General features: G+C 38.7%; 1 protein-coding gene across 26 annotated transcripts in view; it reads left to right on the forward strand.

Moving 5' to 3' along the window:
* PARD3 (par-3 family cell polarity regulator) overlaps positions 1–21887 on the forward strand; it is a 454313-nt gene that overhangs the window by 250937 nt on the left and 181489 nt on the right. For 13 of the 26 annotated variants that reach the window (XM_065055093.1, XM_005504176.4, XM_065055083.1 and 10 more), the window contains 3 exons: positions 5904–6043; positions 7547–7675; positions 11489–11527. In XM_065055093.1, coding sequence (XP_064911165.1) covers positions 5904–6043; positions 7547–7675; positions 11489–11527 — 308 coding nt within the window. The remainder of the gene's footprint in view (positions 1–5903; positions 6044–7546; positions 7676–11488; positions 11528–21887) is intronic. The other 13 variants (XM_065055088.1, XM_065055089.1, XM_065055082.1 and 10 more) reach the window with 1 other exon arrangement.

Below are 21887 nucleotides of genomic sequence, written 5' to 3' on the forward strand. Positions count from 1 at the left end.
CGATCACTATTTATTAGCAGACTGTAGGAAAAAAGGGTAGAATGTTTCTATTAGGTTGATCAAAGATTTTCTTGAGAGGTCTGAGCTATGCTTGGAGAAATAAAGTTTTTCTAAATCACTCAGCTACACAAAAATGGGCATGCAATTAATTTGTCTTGATTGTGCATGTGGCTGCAGAAATTTTATAGACAGCTGAGCAGTCAGCCTTCTCAGCAGTCATTTGCACATACAGTTACCCTGACTGCGCATACACAAATTCTGAAAATAGAGGGCTTTTACTACGAGCAGTAAAATAACTTTTCAGGAAGTATCTAAAATGATCTTGGTTAGTTTAGTAAAGCCCCTGACAATGAGAAGAGCTTATTTGCTGTTCAGCACTTGCATGAGGTCCAGTCCTTAATAAAAACTGCTTTTTAGCATTAAACAGTAGGATAATTATTTCAGCAATCATCCATCCGCACATGGATCTCAGGAAAGAGTCTACTGTGAAAAAGCAGGAACTTGAAATGCTTGGAAGGGCAGTGTCTGCTCTGATTATTGTCAGAGAACGTTTGGCCCTTCTGCTTATTTTTATTGTAATGTTATCTCACTCCTTATTCTGGATCATTTTATGATCTAGTACTTCCATTAAGTGGGGATGCTTTATTTTGTAATTTTTGTGACTTTCTGTCACAAACTGTTCCTATGCGTAACCAACCTCCCTTATTGTTTTGTGAAAGGGAGACAGTGTTCTTTGTCTTTCACGAAGAATCCGTACTTTTCCTTAACAACCCTTTATTCCATCTGAGGCCTGTTCACCCACATGGATTTTCCATATCTAGGTTGTTCTGAAACGTTCTCTGCTTCTCTTGCATAAGTGCTAACAAATGTGGTGCCCAATTGTCTAGTTATCAAACATTTTCCATTGTTTTAGAAGTAAGATTTAGGGAGATCTGTACTAAAGTACCTGAGAACTCATCTGCATTTTCTTAAATTAGAGGAGAAAGAAGAACATGATTTGCTTCTAGCTCTGTTTGCGGTACTGAAAGGGAAGAGAACTATAAAAGGAATATCACAAAAAGTTGACAGTGTGGGTCCTTCAGATGGTCCTTATTGGGTTTCTGAACTAATGCCCTTGTAAGAGTGACATGAAGGTGCTGGAAGCAGTGCAGAGGTGATGCTTGCTTTTCATCTCATGTTCTGGCAGTGCTCCTGCCCAGCAGCACGTTCGGCTGCTGAGAATTTAGACCTGCAGTTGATGCTGGATGAGGACCACGCAATTTTTCATGCAGAAGAGCCTTAGAAACTCAGAAACATTATGCCAGGCACTCTTTTCACGGTCAAGTAGATAATCCTAACATTAGTGAGAAATTAAACACTTCTTGACTGAGACATAACAGAAAGTCTAGAAAACTCTAGTAAGATATAATATTTTTTTAACGTCCTGTCAGTTTATGATCAGGCTGATTCCAAATAAGATGATGATGTTAATTCTGAATATATATTTGAATTACATGAAAGTCCCCCCCACACCTTAATGCTACTAGATCTTTTTTCCCTAAAAACAACAACTGAAGCATCAAATCCGCCCCTCTTCTGTTTGTACAACATAGCTCTTTTACTACTGTAACTGGCTTTTTTATTCAACCTAAAACTACTTTGTCTTCAGCTCAGAGCTGGCTGAGCTGCTGAGGGTGATGTGACCTTAGAAGGCGTGTTCAGCATCACATTCAAGAGAAAAGGGGGGCTCTACCTTGTCGAGAGAGCTGCTGATTTATCACAAAATGAAAGCTGGAGAATTTGAATTACACGAATTAGTGTGTAATTTTTAAATGTTATTATCACTCGATGTAATTTGATCGTTGTCAGAGATGACAGCTATAGAGGGAGGAAGATGTTTTCTACCCTCCTTTTAAAATCTGTAAGAGAATAAATTCAACATAACTCAAATAATCTAGACTTTACAAAGCAAAGCTCCTAGCTTTGAGTAGAATGACTCCTGTGTTTTCAAAAACATGGAAATTCCTTCTGTTTTCTACTCCTTTTCTGGTTCTGCCTTTATGTGTGTCCAGTTTCTCCCATATTATTAGTATAAATCAGAGATATCAGAGGAGCCTGCAGTTTGTTCGCACAGTTCCTTCATTATTATAATGGAGTTTTACACCCTAAGAACTGGAAACATTTTAGCAGCAGGAAGATATTAAGATCTTAAACGCATTTCTATCAACAAGAGAACTGAAATGCGTGGAGTAGAGATAACTAAATCAGTTATGTGTATAAAAAGAAAAAAATCCAGTCACAGAAGTAGTATTTGTTTTTAGCCTCAGTCAAATGTATCCATTTTCTTCCCAGTCCTGTGAGATTTTAATTTATACATAATAAGCATAAGAGTTTATGAAGCTGTATTATACAGCTAAGGGCAGCAATAGTACACAAATCGTAAAATGAAGCAGAGAAAAGGTAAAAGGAAAACGACACCCAAAAGGTGTCTCATGCAAAGCTGTACAGAGCAGCACAACAACATGTAGCCCAGTTGAGGCCCCTTCTTTCCACAGAAACAAGTAATTAGAATTTTCTTGTGCTAATATCTGGGCTCAGTGTGGATTTGTGGCGTTCTGCTGGCTTTGGTAAAGGCTTTCTGGAGATTTGACAGCAGAAAATGCCACAATCCAAATTTATATCCTGTGTGCATTTGTAATACGAGCATTTCAAGTTCTGTTTTTTCCGTGGGGGTTTAAAGTGAAGTGTGTGAACCAGACATCTGTAATGATGCTGTAATCAGGCTATGGGGATTAAGCTTATTAATAATGAAATATTGTCCTGGGTGTGCAGTCATGTTCTGATACTGCTTTAGAAATTTTAGCAAACAAAACCTGTACTCCAAGAGCAATATTCAACACAGATTCTTAAAATAAGAAAAAGACAAATTTCATTTTCTATGAGATGTGACTTAAAAAAACCTTATAGAGACCATCTTCACATGTTGCAGGGAGTTAGAGCTCTATGAACATTTGAAGCATCATTAAAATTGTGAGGTCTCCAAAGTAAAATATGGATGTTATGAGATCTAATACTTTTTTCATCTCTGTGTAATAGCACTGATAAATTTTATATCACCCTGAAAGTGAATGAAGACTTTCAAATTCAATGACAGTTTTCCAGCTATCCTGAACGCTGCAGTAGGAAGAGAGGTTGTCTCATGATAGTTAGCCTAGAGGAACTGATCCAAATTTCCCAAACAATACGAGCTGCATGCACTTGCTGTGTGTCCACGAGGACTTAGATGTGTTCAGGATGAAGATTTTAAAAGGTTGTGTCACCCCCAGCCCTGTCACCTGTGTCAATTTACTTCTTAACATGATTAGCGTCTTGATAATAAAATATATTGTACTAAATGTTAATTAAATGTAATTGTGCACATTTCCGAAATCTGAAGGTAGACTACTGTTGACTGTATTGGACTCCTGCTTCATTTTCATGTGTCAATATTAACCTGCTCGGTAAAAAAGTAGACTTAGCAAATGAACATGGGGAATAGTATGACACAAATTAATTCAGGCTTTAACCTGTGGTGGGTTGATCTTGACTGGGTGCCAGGTCACACCTATCACACTGCTCTATCACTCTCCTCCTCATCTGGACAGGGGATGGAAACTATGATGAAAAGCTTGTGGGTGGAGATAAGGACAGGGCTAGACACCTCACCAACTACGGTCACAGGCAAAACAGACTCAACTTAGGGAAATGAGTTCAATTTATTGCCAATCAAATCAGAGTAGGATAATGAGAAGTAAAACCAAATCTTAAAACACCTTCCCCCACCCCTTGCTTCTTCCTGGGCTCATCTTTACTGCCAGTTTTTCTGCATCCTTCCCCTCGACTGGCACAAGGGGATGGGAAATGGGAGCTGAGGTCAGTTCATCACGTGTTGTCTCTGCTGCTTCTCCCTCCTCACGCTCTTCCCATGCTCCATCATGGAGTCCCACCTACAGGAGACAGTCCTGCATGAACTTCTCCAACGTGGCTGCAGTTCTTCACGAACTGCTCCAGTGTGGGTTCCTTCCAGGGCTGCAGTCCTTCAGGAACAGGCTGCTCCAGTGTGGGTCCCCATGGGGTCACAGGCCCTGCCAGCAAACCTGCTCCTGCGTGGGCTTCTTTCTCCAGAGGATGCCAGGTTCTGCCGGGAGCCTGCTTCAGCATGGGCTTTCCGTGTCTGCAGGGGCACAGCCGGCCTCACCATGGGCTGCACCACGGGCTGCAGGGAATCTCTGCTCTGGTGCCTGCAGCACCTCCTGCATCTTCTTCACTGACCTTCGTGTCTGCAGGGTTGTTATTTTTTCTCACATTTTCTTACTCCCCTCTCCACCTGCTGTTGCACAGCATTTTTTTCTCCTTCTTAAATGTTATCCCAGAGGTGCTACCACCGTCTCTGATGGACTTGGCCTTGCCCAGCAGCAGGTCCATCTTGGAGCTGGCTGGCATTAGCTCTGTTGGATGTGGGGGAAGCTTCTGGCAGGTTCTCACAGAAGCCACCCCTGTGGCCCCACTGCTACCAAAACCTTGCCGCACAAACCCAGTGCAAACCTCAAATGGTTCTATAGTTGTGTGTCTTTCGCGTAGGTTGTGTTCAGTTTCCCAGGGTTCATAGCTGTTATGTAAAAGTTTGGCTTCTGTCTGTCCCTGTGATTTTTATACAAAGGGATGTGTTGTGCAAGTTTGAGGGACCATACCTGATGTTTCCGAGTCCTACCTGCAGGTTGCCTTAGTAGGTCAGATTAAACGTGGATTGGGCATGTGTATGCCTTGCTAGTGAACTTGAACTGTAGACGTATCTTGACAACCTCTGAGATGTTTCAAATGTAAGTTGTAGATAGTGCCACTCTGCCAAGGCGGCTCTCTGCTGAATGGCTGTCTGCATTTTATGCCAGATTAAGTGTCCTGAATAGACTCGATGTGCAATGCTGGGGGGTGGGCAGCTTTCAACATAGCATTTCAAAGGTGATTGATAACACTGGACAGATTGCATCAAGGAGAGGATCACAAATGAGCTTTCCGCATAGTAGGAAAGGCCTCTACTTGTCCTCTCAGCTTGTGAATCCCGGAGCTGGAGTCCTCAAGTACACTTCAGTAACCAGTTATGGGCATTATTTCTCTGAAATACAAGCTAGTCTCATTTGCCATATTGACTTGACGCCCTCGCTGGATTTCTCCACATTATCTTAAACGTCTCTGTTTCACTTCAGTGAGTCTTAGCCAAGTGTAGTCAGTCACCTGGCCGCGCAGCAGGACCTCAGGAGTGGCAGCTTGGCTCTGCTCCCTGTCTGCGTGGCAGAAGGTGGGATGGAACTCAGCAAGAGCTGGGGTGAAGCCCCAGGACAGAGGAGCTGTTGACAGAAACAGCCTGAGGTCCCTTGAAGCAGAACAAATGAGATCACTGAGGTCTGGTCCTGTCTGTCACCTGCCGGTGTCCATAAGTGAGCTGACAAAGCCCCGTGGCCAGCAGTGCTGGCCGACTGACACTGCTGAAAGAGTTGCAAAAGAGGAAGGATCAGTGACAAGATCCAGATTGACAAGGGGTAGACAGTGATAGGATATCAGATATGCTTTGTTCTGATTCCTTGTCACTCAGCTTATCTGAAATAGAAAGTTGGAAATATGGCAATGACTTGGAAATCATCGGAACAGCAAGTTGCAAGGAGGGCCTGCTGAGCCACCTGTGCCAAGACTCAGTTCTTCAGCTATAGTGTTCTTTTATATGCTGTTTCTTTCCTTTTTTTTCCATGCAGTAATTCTTACATTTTATATATGTATTTTCATGAATTATATTAGTATCACTAAGGTATACATAACATTCTGCTGGATAAAAATAATATGTCATATAAAATGTGCATTTTAGCAAGTAACTTTCTACATTCTTTTTGCAGGTACAGAAGGCTTGGGATTTAGCATTACTTCAAGAGATGTCCCAATTGGGGGCTCTGCTCCAATTTATGTGAAAAACATCCTTCCGAGAGGTGCAGCTATTCAGGATGGGAGACTAAAAGCTGGAGACCGATTAATTGAGGTGATGAAGTGTTACATGTTGTTTGTCTGTGTTTTGGCATGAACCCATGCACTAGTTCACTTCCAAAGGCTCTTAGTTAAGGAAAATGTTTACCTCTTTTTTTCCTTTTTTTTTTTTTTGGCTTTGTCTTTTTATGTAGCAGAACAAAGACTGTGCATTTTCGTCTGTTTTAAGAGTTGGACCCAGACATACTATGAAAACATGAGTTTATCTGTCCTTATGTGAATATAGTGTCATAGCCTTGCATTGCTGTTGAGAAATCAGTTGAAGCAAAGTGATTGTTACCTAATAAGTGGCATTAAACCAGCATGGAGTGACACACCAGAAATTACTGAAGGTGTTGCCAAGTATGGAAGACAATACCCCAAAAAGGTTTAGTGAATTAACTGAAAGGGACAGTATAGGAGGAGGGTAGTGCTGCAGAGATTGAACGCCGCTTCCCTCCTGAAGGGAGGATGTCCTCAAGGGAATGGAATTTCTCTTAGGCACACAGCAGACACCTTCCTGCAAATTGAGCTGGAGTGATATAAGATGTTACCACCTACAGCTCTTCATTACTGTCCCTAAGCCAAATGACACTGGAGGTACAGCTGAGATACTAACTGCCTCTCAGTGCCCTTCAGACTTCACTTTCCTGCAAAATCGGCAAAGTCAGCTTGAATTTTTGCTGGAGGATGGCCCTCTGTAATTACTGTAATTCAAGGTAACCCAAATGACTTGGGTAAAGGGGACTGGGAAACATTTAAGATGATAGCTGTGGCATCTCGACTGTGTGAGCTGTGATCTCTTACGAGGAAAAGGAAAAAGATGGTTTCCTGATTTCTCCTGAGCACCAGCTCCCTTGTGTAGTGCCGTTAGCTGATTTGCCTTGTGTTTCCAGAATGGTTCTGAACAGGCAAGCCTGAGAATACCATGTCTTTCTTTGGCTTCTCCCTTACCCAAGTTAACTCATCGAGTGGGGAATTTACTTGTATATATTCCATACCTGTCTGTCCCGGTAAGCAGTGTGTGGAGGCCAAGGGGCTGGACCTCTGAGCAAAGGCAATATAAAGAGTAACTGCCCCGAAGTTATTTGGAGAAAAAAATGATTTTCTACTTTTGACGAAAGTTGTTGTGCAAGATATGTTTGGAAGATATGTATAACACCAGAGAATGTGGAAACAAAACCAGTTTCGAGTCATACCTTGATTTTGCCAAAGGACTTCTGTGCAGAAATTCTTGTAAAAAACACCTGTTAGACGGGATTAGTTGGCTTTATAGTATATTGTTGCTATTAAAAAGTAGAGAAATATAGCTGTCCTGCTCGTTACTTATATTGGTATGTAAAGAATTTATGTTTAATTAGTTGTATTAAGTGGAAGCCGTACTGAGCCAATAAGCAGATTGCTGCAATGAGTTCTCTTTAATAGTGTCCCATGTGAATGATATGACTTTTCAGTATGAATTTTTACTGTTTTTCCTGATTTGGAGTCATATCAATTTTTAATATTTTCTTTGTCACAGGTAAATGGAGTTGATTTAACAGGAAAGACCCAAGAAGAAGTTGTGTCCTTGCTGCGAAGCACCAAGATGGGAGGGACTGTCAGCCTTCTGATTTTTCGACAGGAAGAAACATTCCATCCAAGGGAACTGGTGCGTAAAATAGAGAGCAGCTAAGAGATTTAGATGAATATGAGCAAATGATTTGATCTTGTCACCTGCTAGTAAACATGCATGGCCAGCACTGAATATAAGGAAAAAAAAATAGCTTTTTTACTTTATTTAGAAGATTTTACATGAATGCTTTTTATTCTCTTTGAGATCTGATATTGGAATTAAATATATGTTAATAATGTATAAGTGAGAGTTTTATTTTGAGTGAAAATGTTTATTATAGAAGAAGCTATTGGATGGACTTTATTTAGGTGCATGCAGACAAGTAGATTATGTCATATCTTTCACACGGAGAAATCTATGTTTGAAAGCCTGCCATTTGTCCTCCTACCTGCTCAATAAAATATTTCAGAGCATATAATATTATGCCAAAACAGGATATGTAAATACATTTCTATCAAAAAATGGAATAAATAAGGAATAGGAGCCTTTTTTGAATATAAATGCAATCTCTGTGGAATGGAAACCCTACAGTTATTAATTTAGCAGGGTAATTCAGAAAATGTTTCTAAGGAATTTACATGAAATGGAAATAAAATGATATTTCATACTGTACCTCCTCCATTTGCATAGTGTATGCAGATATTTCTCTGATAATTATTCGAGATAATTTCTGTTATGAAAAGGTAGACTGTGGATGTAGCAGTCTTACTTTGTTCTGTATTCAATTAAACTGCTGAAGTTATTTATTATTTGTATTATCGTAGCTATATATAGCCCTAAAAATAACTTATTTGGCTGCATTATCATGAGAAAAAAGACAAATATAAGTGACAAATATAAGTATGATGAATAGATTACTAAATTTTTTATTGGATTTATGTTATTTTGAATGCAAAGAGAATAAAATATTGTTTTGCTGTTTCAAGATGTTTAACATGAACTTTTCAAAACTACAAAGAAACCTAGGGAGTCCAAGTGGCAGGGAAGATTGCAAATGAACTCACTTTTGCCTTAGTATTCTTGGAACATGACTTCAGGTACTGAGGTGATAGTTGTCATAAAATGAAGAGAAATGAACAAGTTGAAATCATATTATGCCCTATCTTATTGCTGGAACTGTGAGAGCAATCTGTTTATAAGTTCCTATGATGTAATTTTCACAGTGTTGCTATCTTACGTAAAGGTGAATGAAAATGCTTTTTAAGATTTCTAAATAAACTTAGAAGTAAGAAAATGTCTTAATTTCGTGTATATTATTTCTATAGTAAAATGAGGAAGTTGTAATGCATAATTTAACACAATATTTTGTTTAAGTAATTGCAAACAAAGGCATAATGTAATACAGAGATTTAATAGTAGTACTTGTAGTTTTAAAAATCACAGCAAACAACTCCCTTTATAAGAGTTCCACCTCAGTAGCTCACCTGCTGCTGCTCAGGTGATTCTTTCTCAGCTATTTTGGCAAATGCCAGCACAGAGAAGCCAGATCTCATCGTGGCTGTGTCAGGTAGTAGGTGGGCTCTGCGCTTTGTAGTCAGAGTTCAGATCTGAATGGGCGTACATTTCTGTAGCTCCAATGGAACGAATGATACTGTGAGGATCTGACAGTACACGTGTGATGATCCTCTGCTGCATAAGGATTTGTTTGTTTGCATTTTGACATGAAGAACTGTTAGGTGTGCTCTGCTGACAGCTGTCAAAGAGCAAGAACAGGTTTGCTGGGGAAGGTGTTGAACTAAAACCCATGGAAAAGGCCATTCTTTCTTATCTGGTAAGAAACAATCCTAAAAGAAAAAAAAAAGTGTTTTCAGTTAGCTCCTGTCAATGACTTTTACTAGCTTTACATACCAAAAATAATTTAATGTTGAAGGAGGGAGAGGAATGATCTGAAATCATGTCAGTTCGTCTTTTTCACATGCAAACCTTCTTTGGCCACTTAGGAACAATTTCTCTTTGAATCCTTCCCCTATTTCTGTCATACTTTCTACATTTGTGTGCTTTAAGTATTAACTGAATGAGATGTGTCTCAGAAACCATATGCATAAAATCACGTTATTTGATATTATCCATCTCATGAAGGGCAGGACTTGCTGTTGCTTGCTGAGGAGCACTCAGTATGAAAACCATTTTCTATTTACCAACATTTGTACAGATAGTAAACCCAGTAAAAGAGGTGTTTAGATTTTAAGGTTTGGGTTACAGCTTGTTGAATGACTTTTGAAAAGTTACTTATCCTTGGTTTTCTTTATAACTAAACTGAAGATAATACACTTTCAGCAGAGTTGTGGAGTTTAATGTCTTCGATGTATATTGCTGTTATTGTCTGGAAGGGTCCTATGAAAAAGTGCAGTTTTATCTAAAACCTATGGGAATGTTAAGCTGAGCCCATTTAGGTTAGTATGGAATCTTTGTAGCTGTGGTCAGGATAGACGGTGTGTGTGATGGAGAACCATCATCCAGCACAGCAGACCATGCTAAAAGTGAGTAAAATGTGGATGCAGGGAATAAAATGAAATTGGCAGGAGTTAACTTTTCTGGCCAGTGAGATCTAGAAGAATGATTAAGTTTCTCCAGAATACCAGGCATTTTATTTCTTCCAGAGTTACCTAATCCCAGATAGATAACATATTAGAGCTCATCCACATCACTGTGAGAGGCAGATGGTCTCTTAAAAATCTTCCTTCCCTGTCCCCTTCCTTTATGAAAGGGGTGAGGATTACTCTGGTTAAGTAGACTCCTGTTATACTGTGGTTACCTCACATAAACAAAAATAACTTGCTATGAAGGATTTTCTTAGGGCCTGCTACTGACAGTGTGAATCCACTGAAGGGCTGACTTCTGTTATTCAGCTTTTGAACTAAATTCTCAGCACCAGCACAGCTTGGCTGGCAGAGTTGGTCTCCTGTACCCTACAAGTTAATCTGCCCCTTGATACACTTAGGTCCTTTATATGTTCCTGGTAGTTGGCTCCTTCATCTTCTTTTCTTATTGCTTGTTGGCTGTAGGTTAAAGCTAACTGGATGTTTTGGTTAGTACTTGACCACCACATATTTTGCTTATTCATTTGAATCTCCTGCAGAACGGCCCAAAGCAAAAAATTCCAGTAAACACTAGCATTTGGTTTTGGCTCAGCTGAATTGAAAGAAACAGCTCATTAGCCCAAAAGTGATCAGCCAGTAAGGCTGCTCCTGGGTGCTCAAAAGGGTTTTAATATGGACGGATGTGGGCCTAGAAGAACAGAAGTTCCTTACATGTGTTTCCAGCATTGGTTGGGAGATTCAGAAAGGTTTTCCAATGATGTACGTTTGCCTCATGTGCCCTGAGACACAGATGAGGAATGCAAGGTATAGGAAGGTCCCATCTGTGGTGGACTGAAAGGACCCTGCTATCCTTGAGATATCTAGTGCTGTAGTTCTGGTTCATCCAAACACACTCGAAAGGGGAATCTGTTGTTAAGATAAGAATGGATGTTTTAAAAAACAGATGCTTGTTTATAATATTTGGAGAGGTTCATCTGGACTACTAAGGTCATTCTTTGAAGCTTTCAAAGCAGAAGGGAAAGGCCAGGGAAGAAGATCCCTGAATGAGAATCATTCTTCCTTGGCCAGATAGGCACCTCCTTCGTAGCCACATAGTCAGCTGTGCTGGCCTGAGGTTGCTGAAGGTTCTTGTTGTTCGCTTCTCACTTGGTGCTGTTTAGACAAATTTGAATCAGGGAGCAAGATGAACACACTTCATTTTTCCATTACCACTTCACATCAGAATTAGAGCTCTTTGTTATCCCCCTGCTGATAGATAGTATATGTCATATGTAGTCGTGTGCTTATTTATTTTTTTTACTTCCTTTAGAATGCAGAACAAAGCCAGTCACAAATTCCAAAGGAAACGGTAAGAGCTTTGTCTTTTCCATACTGGAAGACTCCCAAATGTTTTTAAAATGATATGGCACTTCTCCATCGAAGTTTCACAGGTTATATACTGTAGATGGCTCTCTCTAGCTTTACATTTTAAATGCATTTTTTTAATGTAATTTCAAATACTGTTTGAATATTATATGCAATTCAGTTATTATGTATGTTCAAGTGCTATTTGAAATTACATCTTTTATACACAGCTAAAGGCCTAAAGTTGGAATGATAAGACTACACTGTTAGCTTGGGTTACTTGTTGTAACTAGTTGTTTTAATTGTTATTATATGACTGAAACCTGAGATACAGACACAAAAATTAGGCAGTTTGGATTTAAGTCACAATTATACCCTCACAGCAAACCACTGTTTGTTAGTTGTTTTAAGAAACTATAGTGAAGTAGTCAAATTTAACCCTTTGAAGGCTGCAACAGGTTGGTGTCTAATGTGTCGTTGAGGCTGTGTATTGAGGTTGTATGCTGTTTACAGACATCATTTTGGTCAGGGGAACGGCATCAGTCTTAATACACATATTATTATATTAAGAAATGCATTTTTTTCTAAAATAAGATATTTATTTTATGAAATATTAGCAGAGGATATAACAGTGTATTTCCTTAAAGGTATACTGTATCTTAGTTAAAACTTCAAGAAACTCATTCAATTAGGTACCTATTTCAAAATTAAGTAATAAATTAGATTACGGAGAAGTTAAGAGGATTCATGCTGGGCTTTGAAATTAGTTAGGCCTCTGAAAAACAGAAAAAGCTTGTCTAGATGATTCAGCATGCCTTACTTAGCAATGGTGCGGTGGTGTCTGGGACAAAAAGAAAGCCAAGACTAGGGAAAGAGACGTAAGAGCCATCTCAGTGAAATGGTTGAGGGTACATTGATTGATACTGTTAATGTTTCAGGCCAATGGAATATCACTGGAAAAATAAGTGCTTGGGTTGACCGTAGCAATATTCACTTTTATCCCTCTGTCTTTTGATGTCATTCTAGTCTGAAAGCATCTACATAAGAGCTCTGGAAAATTGTGGGTGTATTGTTGTTTCAGACATTCCTCACAGTATCTGTTTAGTACTTTTACTCTCCTTAGTGGATGTATGTTTTTCTCTTTGTAATTTCTTGCCATGTACTGCTGATATGTAAGGAGATCAAAGATCAAAACCCAGGACAGTATTTCTGCCTGTAATTGAATACAATTGAAAATAATTTGTGGGTGCAGCCTTATAAAAGTGTCCTGGCTTTAGCAATTGAAATTCTGCCCCAAAACCTCATTAAGATAAGGCAGGTTGCCTATAGGGTGTTTATATAAAGCAAAGTGAATGTTTTGTACCAAGTTCCATGGTGAAATCTGTTCTCTAGGATTTTTCTGATTGACTTCCTGACTTCATCTAACAAAAGTCCAAAAGAAAATAAGGATCTCTCATTTGCTTGCTATAGATCTGAGCTAAAAATTGCTTGTTAACCAGGAGATTATTCAAGAGGGACAGGGAGTGCATAAGTAGCTAGGGATTTCTGAAAAAACAGTCAGAAAGCTCTAGCAAGCCCTGGAAATAGGGGAGTCAACTGGGAAACATGTGGAGATGTATTTGGTTAGTGAGGGAATGAGGCTGGAAAGCTGGTCAATACAAAATGTTTTTGCGCGATGTCTTGGGTTTTTCATTCATTGTGGGGTGGGATTGTTTTGTTATCTGTCTGAAGGCTCAGAGTAACAGTGATCACTAGTAGGAGCAGTAGGTCTCTTTAAATTCGCCTACTCCTGGGTGGGAATAAAAAATGGAATAAATGTGAAAGGTGTCAGTGGTTATTTATAATACACAATGCTTTTGAGCTTACCTCCCTTCCTCCAATCTACTTTGCTTTGTATAAGTGTGATACTGCAGTTCTAAAGAACTAATTTCCCACAGCTGCACATTAATAACACTGTCACACACTTTCTTACTATTATTATTATTATTTTTGAAAGTGGTTTTCATTGCTTTCCTTTATTCTATTTGGTTCTGCCTCAATCCCTATTTATTCCTCCTCTATCTACTTTTCAGGTCTTTGAGATTTCTAATCTTGCAATTTCTGTTTCGTTGCCTGCTCTGATCTTTATGCTGTTAGTTTTGAGGTTTTAGTCTCCCAGTGTCAAGGACTTGATAGTAGAAAGCAAGGAAAAAAAAATAAAACCCAGAAAAAATGATGAAAGCAGTGAAGCTATAGGAATGGGAGGTGAAATACAAGTCTATTTTTAATTTAAAGGAGAAATGGTTGCAGTGGGTTTTTTTGTTTGTTTGTTTTTATGTCTTTTTGGGGAAACAGAAGAAAAATGCACCTTTGAAATTAAAAAAGAGAAAAACCCTTGAAAATGCAAAGCCTGAAATAAAATGTATAAGCAGACCCCAAAGTATGAAGCCTGATTTATTGACACATTATTAACACTCAGGGGTTACAGTCATGTAAGTGTTATAATACTTGGAAATGGTTTACACTAATATTGTGGCACTTGGATGCAGTAGTTAGGGTCTTCATAGATGAAATAAAACGAAACCTTAAAAATTATTTTCTTCTTTATTTGTGGCCTGAAATCCTTGAGAGAGTTATTTCTCACTATCCATATAGGAAAGCATATGACTTCATATTTTGCACACAGATTCTTGTCTTCTCATTCTTATATGAGGAGTTTTTGTAACTTGCTAAGCTGACAGAATTTAAGCTTTGGTCTCCAGCTATCCATAAGAAATGCAAATTACTAATGCAACCGCAGCTTCTATCCAATAACTGTGCCCTGGTGAAAACAGTGCCGCTGTTTTTACCTTTTATTTTGCTGATGAACAGAACAGGTGCTCGAGCATTAACTCCCGGAGCAGGGAAATCTCGTGTATCTTGGTTAGAAGATTGTTTCACCCAGCCAGGAATTTGTACCGTTTGTGTAGCTGATGACAACATGGAACAGATGCACCTATTTCTAAACATGGTGATTATTTGGAATGTAGGAGATTGACCGTAATAGGAAAACTAGTAATTTATCATTATTACATTTCTGTTTCTAAGCATAATTATCTTAATCTTGTTACAGAGCATTGAAATGAACTGTTAATTATGCTATGTAAAACATCTGCCAATTAATTTTTCCTCATACTCTTTGAAAGTCAATAGTGTTTCAGTAATATTTTGCTTTTACAGTTGTCATTCACTGTTTGTTTTCTGCATTCAAACTGGCAAGTTAACTTTCATAGAAGCATAGTGCTAGAAAAATAATAATTATCATATATGTAAGTATTTTGTAGGGGGTGCTGTCTATTTGTAAAAAGAGATTTAAAGTTAGGACTGAGAATTTCATTCTCTGACTCTTGCACTCAGCAGCACGGGGAAGCTTCAGTTTTCTGTTCTCATTTGTTTTTCTGTCAAATTGCTGGAAGTGAGCAGAATGTTATGAATTTTAGTGAGAGCAGGATTTGTAACAGTGACATAACAAGAGCGGTTGGTGCGTTGGAACAATATATAAATGTTTAGCAGCCCTGATAGAAATTGCAAATGGGATTGCTTTTTATTTTCTTCTGAATTTGAACATCTGATACTCTTGTTATCATCTAAATTTAATTTTGATCATCATGTTCTTTCAGAATCCAAGGATAACGCTGTGCCTAAATCTATCAGTATTTCGGGGTTCAATTGCTGATTTTCCCATAGACTTTTCTGTGTGATTCTGAGTAAATTGGATACACATTGTATGTAAGAATTCATCACCTATAAGAATGGGATGATTGTACAGACTTGATCAGAGGCATTTTATAAGAATTAATGTAAATTTATTTTTTGTACACTTTTTGTTTGCAACTATTCTTGTTATGAATATGAGAGATATGCTAGCAAATGCCTGGAAAGAGCTATTTTATATTGATTAATGGATGGAAAGTTCTTGGAGCTTAGTCTTGGGGGAAGAAAAAAATGCACTGAATGTTGAGCTTTAAGATGTTGGTGTTCTGAACATGTGTGTGTGTTTTACTCGTAGTGAAAAGCTGTTTGCATTACTTCAACATGTGTAGTCACTGTGTATGTATACATAGCCGTTTTAAAAATACTCTTATGTTCCCACCAATTCATATTTGGGACTTCAGCTTTCATAGCAGCTTCTTATCATTCAGTTGATGCAACTCTTCCTTCACACAGAACCTTCTTTGGAAAACAGTTTAGAGCTTCATCAGTTTCCGTTGCTGCAATAGGTGATCCAAATGTCTAAAAATTGAGCCAAGATTGTATGCTGACTAATATCAGCCTATACCTATACCAGTGCTGGTGTCATTAGATACAGAATGATTTTGTTGAAAGACGAGAGGTTTGGCTGATGATTAAACTGTTGCTGTTATTTCTTCCATGGTGTTTAGGAATACTGCAAATGATGGGTGCTGATTATTTTTATCTTCTAATGGTGTGAGGCACAAGGCTGATTACTATGTTTTTAAAAATAAAACATAGAATGATAGAATGGTTTGGGTCAGAAGGGACCTTCAAAGGTCATCTAGTCCAACCCCCCTGCCATGAGCAGGGACATCTTCACCCAGATGAGGTTGCTCAGAGCCCCGTCCAGCCTGGCCTTGAATGTCTTCAGGGATGGGGCATCTACCACCTCTCTGGGCAACCTGGGCCAGTGTTTCACCACCCTCATTGTAAAAAACTTCTTAGTGTCTAGCCTGAATCTCCCCTCTTTTAGTTTAAAACCATTACCCCTTTCCTATCCTGATCTTTCTTATAGGCCCCTTTTAAGTACTGAAAGGCTACAATAAGGTCTTCCTGGAGTATTCTCTGGGCTGAACAAACCCAGCTCTCTCAGCGTTCCCTTGTAAGGAGAGCTGTTCCAGCTCTCCGATCATCTTGTTGGCCTTCTCTGGACCCTCTCCAACAGGTCCATGTCTTTCCTGTGCTGAGGGCTCCAGAGCTGGATGTGGCACTGCAGGTGGGGGTCTTACCAGAACAGAGTAAAGGGGCAGAATCACCTCCCTCCAGCTACTGGCCGCAAACAGCCATTTTAGTGATATTTTGAGTGGTTTCAGATTATATTTTTTATAAAGTTGTGACATAAATAACAGATCAGTAGCCATACAAAGGAAATACGTAGTGAATGTGTAATCTGCTGCAGGTTACTGTTGAGTTTAGAGTCTTTTACCATAGGAGGTACTCTAGCATGTTCTGAGGCATTAATGAGTAGAGCTGAAACATTAATTCCTAGTGAATAATTAATACAGCAGACTGTGTTTATGAATGTTCTTTGAGTAGTCGGAATTTCCCGGAACGTACAGTGATAATCGACATAAACTGCGTAACGCTGTGCTTGGGATTGACCCTCAGGACTGTAGTTTTGACTCGGTCACCTGCAGGGCTGCAGTGTGGCATGGCCAGGCTGGCTCCCTGCAGCACTGCGGCAAAGCTGCAGCTGTTTTCTCAAAGCCTGTGTTGGTAACATTGCTGGCCAATTGCTGGTTTCATGGCAGGCAAAGTACATATCCCTTCTCTGGGGTTCTGTAACAGGCTTGCCTCAAGGCCACCATTGCAGAGTCATCCTGAAGCCATACTGGTGTGCACATCTTTATTTGCCAGTATTATACTATTTCCTGTGTACCAGCCTATGTTATTTTGGATAATAAGCATCAACTGTGTAAGGCATTTACAATTCAAACAGCACATATAGGAGGTGAGACTGAAAGGGGCCCCCAAGTCCTTTAGTTCACCATGTGCTAGCACAGGCAGTAAGGTCATCAGGTTCTTGGCCTAATTTGGGTGAGTGCAAAGTTCACATTGTTGCTTAAAATTCCTATTTACACATCTGAAAACACATTGGCTATGTGCAAAGCTTGTTTTACTGCACTCTTGGCATTATACTCTTGGTGTTGATTCTTCCTTGCAATTCAAATCCAGGGAAAACAGTGAGATGAAGTGGTTTGCCACGGTTGCCTGGAAGTCTGCAGCAGTAGTAGAAGTGAGACACAGGTCATTCCCAGTACCCTGTGCTGACATTGCCTCGTGAGGAACATGTTCCCTGCCGTGGACTTCTACAAAGGCATTATTTCCCTTTCAACTTTGTTTTTCTGTCTGGCTTTCCCAGACACTATCTGTTTCTTTAGTCTTTCAGGTCTTGTACATCCAACAGGCCAGTGAGAGAAGTTATAAAGATTTTTAGGGAGCTGTTTCATTAGTGTGTTGAGCATTGAAGTTTTTCTTGAACAAGAGATAGTGCAGAGAGCTGTAGCTTTATAAGCTTTACTAGCAGAGCAGACACCTGCTGTGTATCTAATCCCTTGGTTTTCACTTCTCTAGGATAAGCATCCTGTAAAGAAATGGGGTTAGCATTACAATCACATATTTGTTTCAGAACATGCAGTAGGAGCACAAAATTTGAGTAGGAACAACAGTTTGGAACAGGCCATGTTGGCCTGGATAAAATACAGTCATTATGGCAATGGCAACAGAAGTGTGAAGTTCTGAGATGCGTAACCAACAAAATAGTTTTAGTGGTCTGACCAGGTGATTTGAAATGTAGAATCTCAACTTCTTAATCCAGTTTCTGTGACAGCGCGGATCAGAGTGTTAGCATTAGGGAGAATAATGTTTGCACAGACAAGCAATGGAGTTTTTATAGAGATAAATAACAAACATGTGGATGTACTTAAATATGGGCTTTTGCAAAGCTTTGATTTTCATACTAAATGAAAAGCACATGTTAGAATTTTTGTGCTTTTGAAAACATTTAATTTTTTTCGAAACCATTTTTAATCCATCAAAAACATTAAACTGAAGACATTTTTGAATGTGTAACATGTTTTTTGATATTAAATTAAATCCTTAAAATGGACATAACTGGAAATATAATGGGTCTGTTTTTCATGAGCTAGCATTTCTGCATATAAATATGTACCAAAGTTAATCCACATATAATGTGCAAAAAAACTTTTCCTTGATGGGATTAAAATTAAAGCAGACCACATTTCCCATAAAATCTCAGAATTCAAATTTAGTTTTTGATATTTAGCAGCTGCTGTTTGATTTGAGTAAGAGTGCAGTCTTTGCCAGATGTGACATATTAACTTGCTAATCTGAATAATGAGTCTCAGTGTATACGTGCAAAATAAAATTCATTAGTGTTTATCTAACATATGGGAGGTATTAAAATACTTAACCTAGGAAGAGTTAGAAAGAGAGCATAAGAATTTTAGTTGTTTGGTTGGCTTAAGCCCTATATCATTTTATATCTAGACAAGTAGATACTTTAGACCCTTATAACCTGTAATGCAGCACATAATTGTTTGATTAAAAAAAAATAAAAAGATAAAAGGCCTTGTTGTATTTCAGGAGGAAAGCAGGCCAGGGTGTGCATGTCACTGTTGGATCAGTAGGCAGGCTTTTCTCTGCTGGAGGCCCAGTTTAAAATCCGAATGAGCAGCTGTAGTTATATTTCTCTTTAATGCCTGCCCAGGGCAGGATGCATCAGCTCTCAGTTATTCCTCCTCAGGAAAGGCCTCAGCTGCAGTTGGAGAGGTGTGTTACAGGCCACCTACATCGCTCTGTTTTCAGCACCTCCAGCAGTTATACATCCTCTTGCACTTTTATAAGTACCAAACTTCACGCCCCATGAAACAGTTGTTGACCATGGATACTATTTTGCTTCCTTAAAGCTGCTAGATTTACATTTTCTACATTTGTATTTGTGATAGCATACAATAAAAGTGAGAGTCTTTTGGTGTGTATTAGTTTAGAAGGTGGCCTGCTGTGACAGCAATGGCACCCGCCTAGCTTGAAGGACAAAGTAAATTGATTCATCTCTGATGTCAAGAATGTTTTTGCACAATAGTTAAGTGAAATCTCCTTTCTCTTGTGTACATCATGCATGATTTGAAATAAGAATTCTATTTAGTTATAATAATATGGTTGTTTTCCCAATGTATAGGAGTTATGATTTCTTAGTATCATAGGTGCCTTGTGAGAAAGAATAATGAATTTGATATTAAAATCTTCTGAAGATGGAAAATATCCTGGAAAAAGCTGTGATGTTACGTTGGTATTCCCCTTTATTGGAACCAGATGACTAAACCCTGGATTTTGCAAATGCCAGTTCTTCTACTTTTCTAGCATATACTTCCTAGACCTGGTGGGCTCTTAACATTCACGAGACTTCAAACTCATCTTTCAAGAACTTCAGATTTTCAGGGTGGACAAATTCAAGAGAGAAGATGCATTTGTGAGGCAAAAGATTGATGCGTTAACAAAATAATAATTAAACAGAGAATTACGGGCTTAAGACTGTGATGTTAGAAGGATGGACACAGCAGGATTTGAAGGCAGGTGAAGTGAATAGTGCAGATGGGGTCATTGGAGGTGTTAGGTAGCACTGGTGCCTCAGCTATTGTGTGAATTTATCATGTGAATTTCATCATCATATAAGAAGGGTGTGTTTGTATATGTACATGTATATGCTTGTGCATACAAGAACCCCGTACATGTTTTCATGTGTGTTATGTACATAACTTGGAAATATAGGTTGCCCTCTAAGAGTGGGAATACAGAGCTTTCTTAACTGCTCATGTGAAAAGAAGCAGGAGCGCACTGGATTTTTGCTGAGAGATTAACTTATTTCTTTTCTGTATGCATGATCACAAAGTAACTTGCAGGCAGGTTTCAGTGACTTAATAGCTGCTGAGAAGACGGCATGTCTCAGCTCGCAAGAGAACGAACTTTGCTGGAGAGAACGCAGGCGGCTTTGGAGCTGCAGTGGGCCGCTTCGGAAACTTGTCCCAGCTTGCTTGAAACTTGCTTCCCCTGTTAGGTGGGAGGAGGGTTTTCTTTGCTGTTAGGTTTCTTTTTTCACCCATCTCGTGCTTCTTGCTCACCAGCTAAACCCTGACAAGATTTTTAAAGGGAGGAAGTCCCAAGCAAGAAATTTCTTTAAAAATTAAAAAGGATAAGGAGGAGATGGCTGTTGCTAACATGATGACATAGACTTATTGCACTTTTAGTGTCAAGGTCCATTTTAACGTTGTTTACAAAATTAAATCAGGTTTTATGATCAGATCAGGAACCGATGTTCTATAGAAGAGAAAAATTTCCCTCCTGTTTTTCCAATGGTGCTTTGTAATCTCCGTATGTATCAAAGCATAGCCACAAGCTTGCTCGAGTAAGGAAGTTTATATTTCAACTTATGATATATTTATGTTGTATTTAAAGAATGAAAAACTTATATCAAATTTCATTTATCACACATTTATGCTAATTATGAATTTGAAGCCAAAAAATACGTCACCTATATATTTTATCACCAATCGACTTTTTATTACGAATTACATACTCAAGCAGCTTCATTCATCCAGCTGAAGTCATTTCAGATGACCTTTTCCTCAGCAGACTCTGTCTGAACAGAATATTGTTCTGCCGTTAATTGTTTTGGACGCAGTGTGTGAAAAATCTTAAGGGACTTGATTTTTATTGTTCAGGGTTCACAGTGCATAATTCTGCCCGCATATTTACTCCTGGCCTGTCAAAGTATATGAAGGAATAAATTTCTCCCACAGATCAACTAATCATGAAAATACTGTTGAGGTGTTTGATTGACATAGAGAAGCCGTTAATTTATAGCGTATCAAGATCAAATGGAAGTTATTGCAATTAGGAAGTGATTGTGTTCTCAGTTGAAATTTTTAAATGCCGCATTCTAGATTTTTTTGCATTTTTATGCTGTCTCATGGATGCATTTGAGAATTTATATGGTTTGTTACATTTAGATACTTAATGTTCAACATAATTTACTTTTTTTAAAAATAGCTGATGTTTAATTGATTGGGGAGAGCTGCTGTATAGGTAATGTTTCTGTACTTTAAAGGGCTTTGGGGAGCAAAGGTTTCAGCCAGTCTGAGGTTTTGTTTGGTGTTTTTGTTTGTTTGGTTTTGTTTTTACAACTTTGGTTCAAAATATTATGTTATCAGGTTAAAAACTTCCTCCTCATTTCTCTGAGAGTGGCTCCTTTATGGCATGCTAAGAGGTTCCTGATCACTATGTAGTTCTGTTTCAAGGTTTGTATTTCTGAAGTTGTATTCAATGAATCATACATAGTAAGACCTTTGGTACCATGGTGTGGCACAAGTGTTAGAGTCAGTATTTTCATATCCATTGTCCTTGAATCCTGATGGTTCAGTTATTCTTAAAAGCCACATTTTTCTCCTAAGTATTCTGTGAAAAAACTGTAGGATATCAAAAAGAAATATTTGTTCCCTCCATTGCTTAGCTGGCTTAGTTGAAAAAAGCTGTGGATACCCAATGAAGTCCTTAAAGCAATTTAGCCTTAGCCCAGTAATGGTATTTTTTTT

This window comes from Columba livia, chromosome 2 (genome assembly GCF_036013475.1).
Source record: "Columba livia isolate bColLiv1 breed racing homer chromosome 2, bColLiv1.pat.W.v2, whole genome shotgun sequence".
NCBI lineage: Eukaryota > Metazoa > Chordata > Aves > Columbiformes > Columbidae > Columba > Columba livia.